The 14,924-nt window shown below is 41.2% G+C and overlaps 1 protein-coding gene across 3 annotated transcripts in view; it reads left to right on the top strand.

Annotated features, from left to right (window-relative positions):
- Positions 1-13,720, top strand: part of WASF3 (WASP family member 3) — a 148,598-nt gene extending 134,878 nt beyond the window's left edge. For 2 of the 3 annotated variants that reach the window (XM_036301257.1, XM_036301256.1), the window contains 4 exons: positions 2,425-2,600; positions 6,667-6,933; positions 8,254-8,621; positions 10,544-13,720. In XM_036301257.1, the coding sequence (XP_036157150.1) occupies positions 2,425-2,600; positions 6,667-6,933; positions 8,254-8,621; positions 10,544-10,701 (969 nt within the window). In that variant the 3' untranslated portion in view covers positions 10,702-13,720. Of the gene's footprint in view, positions 1-2,424; positions 2,601-5,682; positions 5,850-6,666; positions 6,934-8,253; positions 8,622-10,543 lie in introns of all 3 variants that reach the window. The other variant, XM_036301258.1, reaches the window with a different exon arrangement.
- The last annotated feature ends 1,204 nt before the right edge of the window (positions 13,721-14,924 follow it).

Here is a 14,924-nt window from a genome sequence, read left to right as displayed (position 1 = left end):
TAGCTAAGATCATTCTGGTCTAGGGAACAGTTTGGCACTTTCTAGAGATTTGAATGTAGGCCAGTGTAGTTGGAGCATAGATGCTTCACTGTTAACATTTTGTCATATGTGGCCTCTGTGTGTGTGGTGTGTGCATGTTGATGGGTAAATTTGGAGGCTAAACTATTGCAAAGAGAGTTATTATAACAGTTCCTAAATATGTCAGCATTCATCTCTTAAAAGTAAGGGGGATAGTCTAATTAATTTAATACAGTGGTTCTTAATTAGGATGTGTATTGGGATCCATTGAAATCTCCCTCCTTTTTGTTGTTGGTGGTGGTGGTGGGTTTTTTTGTTGTTTGTTTGTGTGTGTTTTAAGTATACAGACAATACATGCAGGTTGTGAAATGCTCAAATTACACCAAAGTAAATTGGGGATATGTTTTTCTTCCATGGGCATAACTACGTTAACATTTAGCAGCTTGGCATGCATATTTTTAGATTTAGATTTTTTTTCAGTTATTCATAAATATATGCATATACATTTCACAAAGTATTTTATATGCATAGAATTGTACTACATACAACTTATACACACAGACATACACATATGTTGCCATAATTGAAGATGTACTTCATTCTTTTTATGAAATTATGTAGCATTTTAATAGTTATCATAAACTATTTGCCCATTACTAGAGTAATGAATATTTAGGTTGTTTCTAAATTGTTACTATTTACAATACTGTAGTAGATATCCCTGTACTCACGTGCAGATACTCTTCAGAGCAAATTCATAGAAGTCTTATGTGAGGTTTAAATTTTGGAAGATGCCATCCGATTGCTCCTGACCTGACTTAAAACACTGAGCCAGTCTGTACTCTTAATAGGCCTCCTCCAGTCCTGGATATTATTTTTTTTATGAGCCCTCCTTCCCTCCAAAAAATCTAATTTGCATTACACATCTTTTCATCTTTATTAACCCTTTATATATGTTCTGTGAATTTCATGTTTACCTTCTTTGCCAACACATTGTCTGTACCTCCTTTTTACCCAAAAACAGTCTAGTCGTTGTGTCTTCACTACCACCATGAGCCGCCCACCCTCCTCACTAGACCACCTGAATAGCTTTCTACCTTTCTCCTTCAGTCTGTGCTCCCCAGCCTAGAGGGATCTTTTCAAATGCCTCTTCTTCAATATGTCAGCCCTCCCCTTCTTATTCATCAGTGCTTTCCCACTATTCTTGGGATAAAGAACAACATTTTTAATGTAGCCTTTGAGGTCTTGCTTACCTTTCAGCTCTTTGGGGCCATTAACCTTCATTTGCCTCTCACCTTTTATTTCTCCTGAGTGGTGCTCTTCCTCCTCCTGGGAGCCCATGCCCACTCTGTCCCCGCTTACCTGCTCTGACGTGCTCCCTGCAATCCATGCCAGTCACTCACAGGTCCTCCTCCCACTCACTCATGGACGCTGTCCCTGACTTCCAACCTAGACAGCATTCTACACATAGTGCATTTATGTTTTACTACATTTTATAATTATACATTCATTTCTGTGATGTGGTAGGCTTCCCCCCCTGGACTGCAAGCTCCATGAGGGCAGACACCCGTCTTGTTGTTGTTTTCCTTTTGTATCATCGATGCCTGGCATATTTGAGACATAGCATGTCCTGTAAGCTCACTGGATTTGATCATTTAGTCAGCATTGACTGAGTGTGCACCCTAGGTAAATGACGTGTGGAGGGACTGTAAGAGGAATGTAGAACTTAGAGGCACATAGTTCTTGTCCTTAGAGATCAAAAAATTTTATGAGGGAAACGGGAAAAATATATAAACAACAGAAATAATTGTTCTTGCCTTTAAAGAAGTACCCATGTAGGACAAGTATTTATTGGATACATTTTTGCTGGCAAAATAGGGCTGGGACAAGAATGAGTCTTTGTATGGGAAGGTAAGTTTGTACCTTATTTTTGTTTTGGATTTGGCTCATTGCAGGATTAGCTTAAATATTTCTTTTAGAAATTGGAAATAGAACATTTTGAATTTTTTTTTTTGAAAGATTGCATGTTAACAAGCCAGTCAAAACTGTATAGGAGTGGGAAATGATTTCTCTGAATGGTGCCATCTAACATTTCATCTGTATAATATAGATCTAAAAGGTATAGTATATTTAAAATAAGCTAAATGCCTAGTAAGATGAAAATTCGTTACTAAAAATGATAGTAATTCTGGTAGTTGCAGCAGAGTAATTTTCATTTATTTGGGTTAAATAGTTAAGTATTTGTTACCTTTGGGGGGGTCTGTGTTGGGTAAGAGTAGGCACTGTGTTAGAATTTTCTAACATTATCTGCACATCATGCTTATGTCCTGAGCATTATAACTGCATTTAACCTGTTGTCCTTTCTCTCCTGTCTTGGCATGCCTGCTTTCTTTTCTTGGACTTCAGGAGCAAAAGCGTATAGATGGCACAACCCGTGAGGTGAAAAAGGTTAGAAAAGCCAGAAACAGGCGCCAGGAGTGGAATATGATGGCATATGACAAAGAGCTCAGACCCGACAACAGGTTGTCTCAGAGTGTGTACCACGGAGCGTCTTCCGAGGGATCCCTGTCCCCAGACACTAGGTGTGTGTGTGTGTGTGTGTGTGTGTGTGTGTGTGTGTGTGTAGTAATGCCTCTGAGTAGTGCTGCATTTTATTTATTCCTTGGACATGACTGGTAATAGTAGCTTTGGTGTTTATAAGGCCACAGAATGTTTCACATCTTTTCTTAAAAATAAATTTTATATATATACATGAATTTTGAAATAATATTTTAAAGTAGTTTTATTTTGCATTGGTTCACATTGTATGATTTTTCATATCTCTGACTTACTTTCTTGTTCAGTTAATCTAGATATGTAGTGTGTTAACATGGACTCTGAATTTGGGCTTAATGACTGCCAGTGACTTACATTTTTATTTTAATCATTTAATTCTTTGTCTTACTCTTTAGCTTAGAGCTGAATTTCTTTTGCTATTTGATATCAAAACGATTGGTAGGTAGTAATTGATGTGGTCAAGGAATAATTTCTTTGCGCTTTTTGGTGACCTTTGTAAAAAGTGACAAGCAAAAGGTATTTATTTTTTCAGTTCACTAATCTTATGTGCTCTGATTTCAGGAGAATTCTGTTGGTGTTTACTTTAAAATTATGTTAGCAATTAAGTAAAAATATTTCTTGCAGGTGTGAATGATGCGATCAATAAGTCACATTTTTCACAGAAGGGATTCATTGAACACCAGGGACTAACTAGTCAATTTTAACTTACGGTTTAATTTTCTATTTCTGCTCTTGTAAGTTGTTGTCTTGCATTTGCATAATCTCTCTAAGTCTTCCATCAGCATTTAAAAATCCGAACAGAGAATTCCTAGTGATTGAAGGATGTTTCAAAAACAGCAACAACCTGGACCTGCCTTCGATCTGTGTCCTTTTAAAATAAATTTTGTCTTTATAATTTCAGTGCTTAGCACAGACTGCATACAGAAGCTGTTTAACATTTGGTAGTTACAGGGCCTGTGAATGTTCCTGCCCCAGAAGGGCTATAAGTCATTGGTTAGATATGAGGCAAGTTCTAGGCAATTTTTCTGTAGAAGTTGTTATCTGCTAAATATTAGAGAATTATTAGAGCTTTAACTGAGCTCTAGTCTCAAGGCTGGATCTTTATGTCAGTTTTTTCTGTCGACAATTCTACACATAGTTCTTTGGCTGGGAGAAGCACTTAAATCTGAGTGCTCCCAATATGTCCGTTTGCTTTTTGTTGTTTTTTCCCAGCTAATTTAGTTGTATTGTTTACTCGTGCAAAACATATACTTTATTTTATAATACTCTGTATGCACTCTTATTTCAATATGTACAGACAAAAAAAAAATGATTTTTTAATCCTTCAGTTGAATGGTTGATGCTCATTCTAACATCTGAGATTAGATTGCTTCATGCTGGGTATAAAATTATGCAGATGATTTAGTATCTAAATTTTTATATTTTTAGATATATCTTTACTTCTTTTATTTTTCAAAAAGCAAATAGATTAATCAGTTTTGTTTCTTTAGAATTTCCTTTTGTCTCATACTGTTTTTCATGGCCTCTCACTATATGCATGTACCATATAAGTAGATTATAATTAATATTGTACTTGGATTACATCCCTTAAATTAACTTAGAAATTTTTTATTTCACTAAAGTGTATCACTTTTTCTTATTATAAAATAATTTTTTTATATTTGGAAATTACAGAAAACATTAAAATATTATCCATAATCCTATTATCCAGAGAAACCACTATCTGCATTTTAGTGTACTTTTTCCTTTTTGTCTTTTTCCTGTAAAGATGTATATGTTTTTTACAAAATTGGAATCATGCTCTATACTTTCTGCCTTTTGACTTTTTAATGTTTTGTATTCATATTTTAAGTATTATTTAGAATCAAGGTTTTCAAATAACTGAGGAAATTTTGAATATTAAGGTTTATGGCTTGTATATAATAAAACTGTTCATATAAGTAATATATTTCGTACATAAAAATGGTTCATATACACTAATGGTACATGTTTGCTCTCTCTGTAGATTATCAGCAGTGGTTTGATTTTAAGTGTAAATTCGGGATGAAAAATTGATTAAATGCTTCCCCCTGCTCTCTCTCACTATGGTCTAGGGGAGAGAGACCTCCATGCCCCTCTGTCCTTGAGCTATTTCATCCTCCCCAGGCCCTGTATTACAGCTCTGACTCTGCCCACCTGTCCACCCACAAAACCCTGGGGAGTCCCTGCTTCTCCCACCACGTCTCCACTGCTTACACTTCTTCCTGTTTCCATATCATCTCACTCCTACCAGTTCTGTCTCCTGTAACAGGGGTCACAGGACCAGTCCTCTCATCTCCACATTGGTGTGTGTCTCTGTAGCTGATTTCTACCTTCCCACATGGGGGTCTCTGTCTCCAGCAGTCACCCCACTCCTCACCTCTCCTCCAGCCACTGGGCTCCCCTTTAAATGAGCCTTCACTCTTAAACCAGTCCTCTGTCCTGCCCAGCTTCCCTCCAAGTCCTGCTGTCCACAGCCCTCCTGCTGTAATTCTCGAATTCAGACATTCACTGCCTGTTCCTCTATTCACTCACTGGTCCGGTTATCCTCCTTCGTATTGACTCCTTTTGGCTGTGTCACAAAGCTATTTATAAGGACAGCATCTACATTGTTCCAGAATATTTATAATTTCTGGCTCCTCATCTCATGAGAAGTGCTCTATATTTTTCCAGATCACTTTGTTTCCTTTAGAAATTGTACACATAGTGTATGACATAGTCACATACAGAGTCAAACATACATCACCAAGGACTCCAGGGTTTTAGGTCTTTACATTGTGAAAATATGCTAGGTTGTTCCCCCATTAAAAATGTTTTTAACTTACTTGCCAGCAGTTTGCATAGTTCAAAAGATATAATCATATGCACTCCATAATACAGAATTTATACTGCCGTTAGGGAAGGAAAACGTGAATTGTTATTATTACACTGCAGTTGGGGCGGGGGGCAGTCTCTCGTCATGTGGAGAGCTTTTTCTGTGTCTGAGATGCTCCAGTGAAGGGAAGCTACTGTCTGATTCCAAGATCCAAGTTCAGTTGGTGTTTCCCCTGCTCCTCCACATCCCCTTGTGTGTCTGCCTGTTTCCTTCAGAGGGAGAAACACAAGCTGAGTCCTACCCGAAGCCAGCAGATACACGTGAGAAAAGTCAGAACAAGAAAAGAAGAGTGGGAGAGGAGGAAAATGGGCATTGAGTTTATGAGTGATGCCAGGACACTGGAACAGGCAGGGAGCACGAAAGAGGACAGAGCGCCCAGAGGGTTTGTCGTTTTGCTCTCTGCATTGCCGTCCTCAGGCTGCCCACCCTGCTTTGGCCATCATGAGAGGATGTGCACCCCTCATACTGACCACGTGTCCTGTAACCGGGCCAGGAGCACCTCCCTTACTAACACCATTTTGTGCAGCTGTGACCTTTACAAGTCCCTGTGCCCCTTCACAAAGGCCTCTGTCTGTCTGAGCTCCGTCAACTAATACACAGTCCCCATCCCTTTCAGAGTTTCGCCCACGACTGTGCATTTAGAGAAAGCAGGAAGGCCCTTCCATAGTGCACCATGGTCTTTCGTTTTTGGCTAAACACATTTCTTCTGTTTAAGAAAACAATTTTTCACTGCACTGCATTCTTGCTTTCTTTTTCTGTTCCTACTGTTGATATTTACCCAGTTTATCCGCCATTTTGTAATTTCTGATGATACGCTATCAGCTTACTGGCCCCTGAAGTCCTCTGTCTTCATGGCCCCCGAAGTCCTCTGTTTTTGAATTAAGTGGGACTTGTCTCGTGGCCTTCTCTCTTAAGACCGTATGCTGATGTGGTGTGAAGTGGGGCTCTGCTTGCCCATCTGTCTGACTTGCTCACTTTAAAGCCGTGAATCTGACTCCATGTAACACCGGGCTCGCTGCTAACTTAGTCATTACGTTGTTGCTTGGAAGCTCTCATGAGGCTGGGCCTAGTTTATAATAAAGGAAATAAATGTGTGATTTCTGTGTATTGGCAATGTTATTATTCAAATATATGCTTATGTGCTGGTTAGTGGAAATCTTTTGAACCTAAATTTCTCCCACCCTTTTCTTGAATGCCAGGTCTCACGCTTCGGATGTCACAGATTACTCGTATCCAGCGACTCCCAACCATTCTCTGCACCCGCAGCCCGTCACCCCTTCGTACGCAGCAGGTGACGCGCTGCCACTTGGGCCAGCCAGCCAGGCCCCCGAGCATGAGTACCGACCCCCCTCTGCCTCGGTGAGACACATGGCCCTGAACAGACCTCAGCAGCCACCTCCGCCACCCCCACCACAGGCCGCAGAGGGGTCCCAGGCCTCGGCACCCATGGCTCCAGCGGACTATGGGTAATTTCGTATTCCTTGTACTCTAATTGCTACTCACTATTGCAATGGAATCTTGCTATGTGTGTTTAAGAATTTTAATTAAATAGTCACATTTTAGAGGCCAGAGTCCAGCCCAGAATGACTGAATGTGGAAACCAGTGGTTATGACAAGTTCTGTTAAAAAATAGTGTTGTGCTGTTCCCTTTTCTTATTATAGATAAATCTCTGGTTTGTGTCTGTATTCATGTGTATACTCATTAATACACATATTTGTGTATGTGTGAGTGGATCGTTAAGCAGAAGCATTGATAAAGGATGGAACTCCGATTCTGTGAACCTGTCCCAAATCCTCAAATTTCTCTATACCAGTATATCCTGGGTGAACCAGGGAGAATTCATACCACAGATGAGAGCACCATGCAGTGCAGCTCCCCCTGCCTCCCTTCTTACACTTGGCTGTATAATCTCCTTTCTTGACCTCTTCGTGCCCACTCATCATTCTCCCATCTTGTTCCCTGTTGATCAGTGAAATTCAAACCGCCCTAGGAAAGACCCTCATCTTCGGGTGGTTAGTAATTTAAGCATGCACCTGTATTTTCATGGGCTGCCTTAGCACTCTCTTTTTAATATTGAAGAGTTACCCCTCAGAGGCAGTGCCCAGGAAAGTCGAATGTGTGTTTCCATTAACCATGTATGCAGAACAGCATGTATCAGTTTCTAAACGTACATCCCTCAGCTTTCGGGGGCATCCTCCCTGACCACACAGCTCTGGCTGTTTCCCATCGTTGGTTCTTGTTAAGTCAGGACTCCCAACGTGTTCTGAGGCTCTAATTGTCAGGTAAGAAGAGAGTGTGGGGTCCAGCTGGTTTGGGAAACCTTAGACTAAATAGAATTCGGATTTCTTGGCTGTAGGACTGTTCAAAGCTTTTGATATTCTGATGGACATTGTGGGCTTGGGGCATTTCCATGGAGATGAGATACAAAATACAGAATTTTCCAAATCTGATTGGCCACAGAATCCTTATAAGACAAGTTTGTGAGCCACCTGCTTTTGCGATGCCCAGTATAAAGGACATCTTCTTACCTAGCATTTCACAGGAAATCCCTCTTTGAGTGGTTATCTTTTGGGTGCATTTCAGTGAATGACGTGAACCCTGTCGTAGTGAATAATGTAAACCTGTGGAAGTAACTGACCCAACAGTGGATATTGCGTCCTGCAGTGTCTTAAATCCAAATGACTATGTATTGTGTTTGGGGGAGGCCTTTCTACTAGCCATGCCAGAACCGCAGGTGTGACCCTCTGTTGCTGCTTTAATGACTCTGTGTTTCCTCTCTCATCAGGATGCTCCCAGCCCAGATCATTGAATATTACAACCCCTCGGGACCACCTCCGCCCCCTCCACCCCCCATGATCCCTTCAGCACAAACTGCTTTCGTCAGTCCTCTCCAGATTCCCATGCAACCCTCCTTCCCAGCAGCAGCTGGGTCCTCCTACCCAGCGCCTCCTCACCCGCCCTCCACTGGGCTGGTGGTCACAGCTCCGCCTCCTCCGGGCCCCCCACCTCCCCCGCCAGGCCCTCCTGGCACAAGCTCTTCTCTCTCGTCCTCCCCCATGCATGGCCCTCCAGTAGCTGAGGCAAAACGACAAGAAACTGCACAACCACCCATAAGCGATGCTCGCAGTGATCTTCTTGCCGCTATTCGAATGGGTAAGTGAGTCCCCTACACGTGCCATCTTCCATTCAGAAAGAGATTGCTGTCTCCAACCAGCTACAGCCTGGTCTTCAGGGGACTCCCCGCTACACGAGATGGTTTTTTAGAATATGGTTAAAAGAGCTTTATTTGCTATTTTAAAAATAGTAATGTGGTTTTGTCTGTGCAAAGTAAACATATGATAAAGAACTGAGACTTCAGGAAAGGTTTACTTGACTAGAAATAAATATTGACTATTTTGTCTGCATTCTACTCTAATGGCAAAAGTATAAATGAAAGAAAATGAGCTCATGTTAGTGATTTTGTTTTTATAAATATCTAATATGCCCTAGACTTTCCATATTTTTAGCTTGATGTGCTAAGTCAGTAGTTTGCAGCATTTACATAGCAGCAGAACTCTGTCAGATGGAGGTCCTACACCAAACCAGCACATGAACCAAGAAGGCAGAACATCTCTGTCCAATCAGAGTGGGGACCCTCCCCCACTGTGCCGTCCTGCAGACCCCACACTAAACCCTGCTGCACACCAGGTATTCTTTACCTCAGGTCTCAGCCCGGCTTGGTTGAGGGTCACCACCAGGGTGTGGAAGTACGTGTACTCTAAACGCCTCTCATACGCTGAGGAGCTGCCCAGGCGCTTGGTTGCAGTTAGTTGCTCCCGTCTGGAAGTGACTGAGGGAGCAGCTGGAGCGTCTGTGATGCCCTTCGCAGACACCTCTGCGCCTGGCTGCAGCACCCGGGTCAGGCCTCCTACAGATCCCAGGGTTCTCGTCTGTCTTGAATGTCCCACAGCTATTTAATGCCTCGGAGATAACGAATTTGGGGTCACAAGAGGACAGTGTTTTGATTTTTGACACTGTGAGCCCTGCCCAGGAAGAGTGATAATTGTAACTATCTTTCCGTGAGAAAACCTCTGCGGAGCCCATATTGAGGGCATTCTACAAAACTGCAGTCAGTCATAAAACACCGAGGCTGAAGAACTGCCTAGATTAAGGATCATTATTGAAACACCACAACTAATGTAACAGGTGATCGGTGTTGAATTCCAAACCTGGTGGAAACTTTTTTTCATTTGCTATATTAGGTCTTTTGGCAAAATTTAAATAAAATTTGTAGACTGGATGGTAGCATTATATCTACGCTGATCTGAATTTGATCATTGTTTTTTAGGAATTACACATAAAGTACTTTAGGGGTAAAGGGCAAAATAGCAAATTATATGCTACTTATTTTCAAATTGTCCAGAAAAAAAGTATCTGTGTGTATTAATAACAATGATGGAGAAAGATTGCTAAAACAAGTGTGCTCAAATGTTACCCATTGGGGAATCTGGATGTAGGTCATATGGGAACGTTTTGATACTAGTGTTACTGTTACTCTATAAATCTGAAATTAATTCAAAAGAATTTGCACATTAAATCGTCATATAATCCATTTTGTTACTAGGTAAGAGAGAGGTTTTTATTTTATATCCATTTTCAACAATAATTGTTGAAGCAGAGTTTTCTCAGTTACCTCCGCGGGTTAGAAAAGAGCTGTCCATGATGCCTGTTCGGGAAAGTGTCTGTAACAATAGAAATGTCTCGTGTTCACACGGTCCGGCGATGTGGCCACAGCCACTGTCAGTTTGCTCGAAGCAGCTGTCGTGGCTCGGGACCCTGTGTTGGACAGCGTAGCTCTCGGGTTTTCTTTAAAGGTGTTCACACCATTACTTTGCTGTAAAAATAGTTATGTACATTCTTTTATTGGTCATGAAACTTCTATTTCCCAAGCTTTTCTCCCTTCAAATTTCCAAAACTGTTTTTATCCTTAATGTCAGTAGGAGAAAAAAAAAAGTCAAGTAGACTTACTAGTTTGTTTTTCCTTAATTTGGAGCACGCAAAGGATTTAATTCTAAACCGTGCATTGCGTCTTCTAGGAATTCAGCTGAAAAAAGTACAAGAGCAGCGTGAGCAAGAAGCCAAGCGCGAGCCGGTGGGGAACGACGTGGCCACGATCCTGTCCAGACGCATTGCCGTGGAGTACAGCGACTCGGACGACGACTCGGAGCTGGATGAAAATGACTGGTCTGACTGAGGCGGCGGGGGCAGCCTGGCGACGAGGCTGGTGCCAGCCAGGAAACCGTGTGTCGGAAGTATATTGAAAATTTTAAGTGGTCTCAACACCCAAATAGTGGTATTATAATCCTGTAGCTTAGCAACTTTTGTATTAATAATGTGATAATTGCTTTTGCACATCCAAAACTTCTGGGTTCTTTCAGTATTTACTGTGTAATACTTAAGTGCCACTACACATAGAAAATCGTGCTGCACCTGAGGAAATAACGCTGTAACTATTGCATTGTCCTGAAAACAGCATTTTGCTTCCTTTTTCCTGGCCATGAAAGTGTTCAGTGCAGTTTGGGTTTACTCGTACCTTACAGTTCTGCAGACTTGCTGTGTGTTTGTGAAGCTGCTTAGTGTTAGGCCTCAGCAAGATTAATGACTACGCGTTGACGTCTTCCAGTCAGTAAGTGATACTGTTTTAAATTTTTGTGTGTGTTTCAGAAGAGAGAAACATTTTTTTAGAGAGAAAGATTTAACAAATAAGGAGAATCAAATGCTTCCGCTTTCATTTTCTTGGAGTGGTACATTCTGTGAACTTGAATGTTTTGTTGAATAATTTCATTGCCTTTGCACGCTCATAAAAGGTGAAATTGGAAGGGCCTTTTCAGCAGGCGTCCCGGTGGGCATTTAGTCAGTGCTTGTGGATGCTTTTTGTAAGAGGTAAGCAGCTCAGTCGTAATAAACATGAAGAACAGGGTTCTTTTTCCTTCCGGGGCTATTGGCGATGGCACTCGAAACATTCGACAGCCCTTCCGTGTGGGCACCAGCCAGGTTGAGCGGTCTGGGAGCCACGGCCTCGCTGGGTAGAGCTGCTGAGTGTGGTGGGCTCTGAGTGCAAAGGAGACCTTCGCCTTTTGCTTCCCGGGAGCCCGGGCCTAAGTGAGCTCTTCTCTGCGCCCCAGATGGCACCCCGCTCCCCTTGGTCTGAACTTCAAAAGCCTAGGTGCAGGTGAATGCAGGTGTTGAGAGCTCTTTGCTTTTCCTGTGCTGTGGCCAGGTTAGGGACCCATCACAGGAGCGGGCTTTCGCTCTGTCCTGGAAGCACGAGGTTCTCTCCTCACATTGTCAGCACATGACATTTTAAAAAACACCTCAGGTTAGATTAGACCTGTAGCTGTAGCAGGTCACGTTCCTTTACCCTTTCCCTCCCTACTTTTCTCCCCACACCGTCCCATGGGGTTCATATTCCTGGTGAAGGCAAACCATGGGGAGACTCATGAATGAGAGCTTATGCTCCGTAATTTTGGATGCAGGATAACTGCTCGTCCAGCATAAACAAACACCCAGGCTTTGACTATAAATAAGACAGCACAAAACACTAAGACACTTTACTTACTAAGGGATTTGTGCCAAGGCCCCACATTTCAAACAGTGGCAGGTACTAGTGACGCTCAGACATGGCGAAGGAATCTTTAGCTGAAGAGTTGTTTGGGTTGATGGTAGGAATGTAAACAGGACTGTAGCTGGTAGAGTTGTGCTAACAAGGTCATCTGAGGAAATCAGCCGGCCCCCAAAGCATGTCTGTGTCCCTGAGTGGACATTGGAGTGGCTTGTACGCGGTCCTCATAGAAGGCCTGTACGTTGGGTTTCAGTCCCATAAATTTTGAAACTCTGAAAGCCTCATGTCTGCACCCCCTTTCGAAGACCATGCTTATGCCAGGTCGTCGAGTCTTTTCATCAGCACATGCTTCTTGAGGTTCTGTTTCTTGGAGCTAGTCACCATTTGGCTCTCAGCATAATTTTATTAAATAGAAGAAATAATTTATTAACCTTTAATTTCTTTCTTTAATTTCTCCTTTTTTTTCAATGTAGAGGCCTACTCTCTTAGCATTATTCTTGGACTTTTCATTTTTTTAGTCTTATTTTGTCTTTATTACAGTATTTTGTTTTTTGTGTGCTTTGGATTAGGAGTAACCTGTGTAATTCTAGCACTCACATTTGGTGATGCTTCTTTGTTTCTCCTGTCCTTTCTGTTCTCAGGATGGAGAAGATACATAAAGCTACTATCTACTAGTAAGTAAGGATTTCTTCTGTTTAGAGCTCATTACCATGAAATCAGTGGTACTTTATTCATAAATATTCATAAGCCTATTAGTTATTAGTTGCCTGTAGTTTAATCAGTAAGTTATTTTCAACTTGATTTTCTGTAGTGAAAAAGCTTTTGCCCTGATGTGTAATGTAGCCTTCAAAAGAATGGAAAAGGACTAAAATTCAATTTAGATTATTTTTGCAGTATTTTTCTCAATAAATTTGATTCTAAAATTTAAATTTAGACTTTTTCTAACATGGTATTACATGAAAAGGAAAAAGTGAATATTTTGAATTTTCAGTTTTCATTTTCAAGAAGTATTTCCTAAGACAAATGGAGAAGAACATTTAAAAGCTTACTTCATACCTATGAATTTTGCATTGTAAAGTAGTTATATATTATTGTAAGGTTATTTTAAATTATCCCCAGTCTTCCCCCCATGTATATTTTAGTTTAATATTTTACAAGCTTTTTTCATATTAATAGGTTAGGCAGAGGAGATGAGAAGATCAGTCAGTGTCACACATTAGCCACACAAACACGATATCGTTGATTTTCTGTTGTTAGCCCAAAACCACACCATAAGATTTGGTACCCTTTAATTTTTCTTTAGGAAAAGTATACTGTTAAAGAATTGACATTTTCATTTTAGTAAATGTTTAGAATATCAAAATCTTTTCTTAGCACCCAGTGGCTAGGTTGTGAAAGTTTTGTAATAATTTGCAACTGAAATACATGATACATTTTAATCCATTAAAGGCTAGTGGGACTGTATCAGCCAGAGTAACAAGGACTTTTTGTGTTCTATTCAGAGTATCTGTCACCCTGCACTGTTACCAATGCTATTGTAAATTAAATTTAAAGTGGTCTTAAAAAAATTCCTGTTAAACAATTTTTATCTGTTTGTATATCTTACTATAGATTATGTACAAGTAACATCTAAATAAAATTACACTTTTAACCCTAAAAGGTTGGGCTTATTTATAACAGTGTTATGCAGGTAAGCAGTTACTGTCCTGTACAAGTCACCTGCTGGCCAATTTCTGCCCTCATGGATCTTTTAGTTTAAGGAGAGAGACATTAAATATTGTCAAAGTAAATGGGATCATTTCACATGTGCTTTAGTTGGGGGTGGAGTGGGAGTGCCCAGTGTGGTCTGTGGGCTAACGAAGTGAGGTCTAAGAATGAACAGAAATTAACGAGGGGCCAGTGGTAGGAAAAGGAGTTCCTCAACAGCAGGGAAGGGCAGCATTTGCATTCCCTAAGGTGGGAAGGACAGTATGGATGGTAATGGAACCAAAGGTCAGTGAAATGGAAGGCGCGAAAGGAAGAGGAAGTGCCATGAGACCGGAGACAGAGGTGGTGGAAATCTCCACGTCCTCTGCACTCGGGATGGGGGCTACCGCCACAGCGGCAGCTACAGATGTACAGCAAAGCTCTCCATATGTGCAGCCTATTGATTCTTCAGGGATCTTACAGCCTCCCACCTCAGACATACCATTCTGTTTAGAAGGCACCCTAGTGTTCAGCTAGTTCAGTCCTAGTGCTGAAGATGGGGAAACACCATTACTTGCACTGCTTGGCTCTCAAAGCTTAGTCTCTTAATTCCTGAATTTTCTGTGATCCTCCTGTTACACAGTAGACCTTTAAGAGTTAGGCAAATATCCCTCTTCCTCGGTATTTTATTATGAAAAAACTTAAAACTACAAGAAAATTGTTCAGTAAGTGCCCATATACCCATATCTGTCCATCTATCAAGTCACCATATTTTATGCATTTCAAAGTAAGTTCCAGTATACTTCACCACTGTACACTTCAGTGTCCATATCATAAATTAGAGTTTAATATTTGTACTTAATATTTTTTTAAGTATATTTTTATTGATTTCAGAGATGATGGGAGAGAGAGAGAGAGACATCAGTGATGAGAGAGAATCATTGGCTCCCTCCTCCACATCCCACACTGGGGATTGAACCCTCAACCTGGCCATGTGCCCTGACCGGAAATCTAACCATGACCTCCTGGTTCACAGGTCAACACTCAACCACTGAGCCATGCCGGCCGGGCTGGATATATCATTTTTTTAAATTAAATCTTTATTGTTCAGGTTATTACAATTATTCCTCTTTTATCCCCCCATAGCTCCCCTCCACCCGGTTCCCACC

This window comes from Myotis myotis, unplaced genomic scaffold (assembly GCF_014108235.1).
Source record: "Myotis myotis isolate mMyoMyo1 unplaced genomic scaffold, mMyoMyo1.p scaffold_m19_p_3, whole genome shotgun sequence".
NCBI classification, from domain to species: Eukaryota; Metazoa; Chordata; class Mammalia; order Chiroptera; family Vespertilionidae; genus Myotis; species Myotis myotis.
Note: the sequence above shows the minus strand (reverse complement) of the source record. Positions and strands in the feature narration are given on the sequence as shown.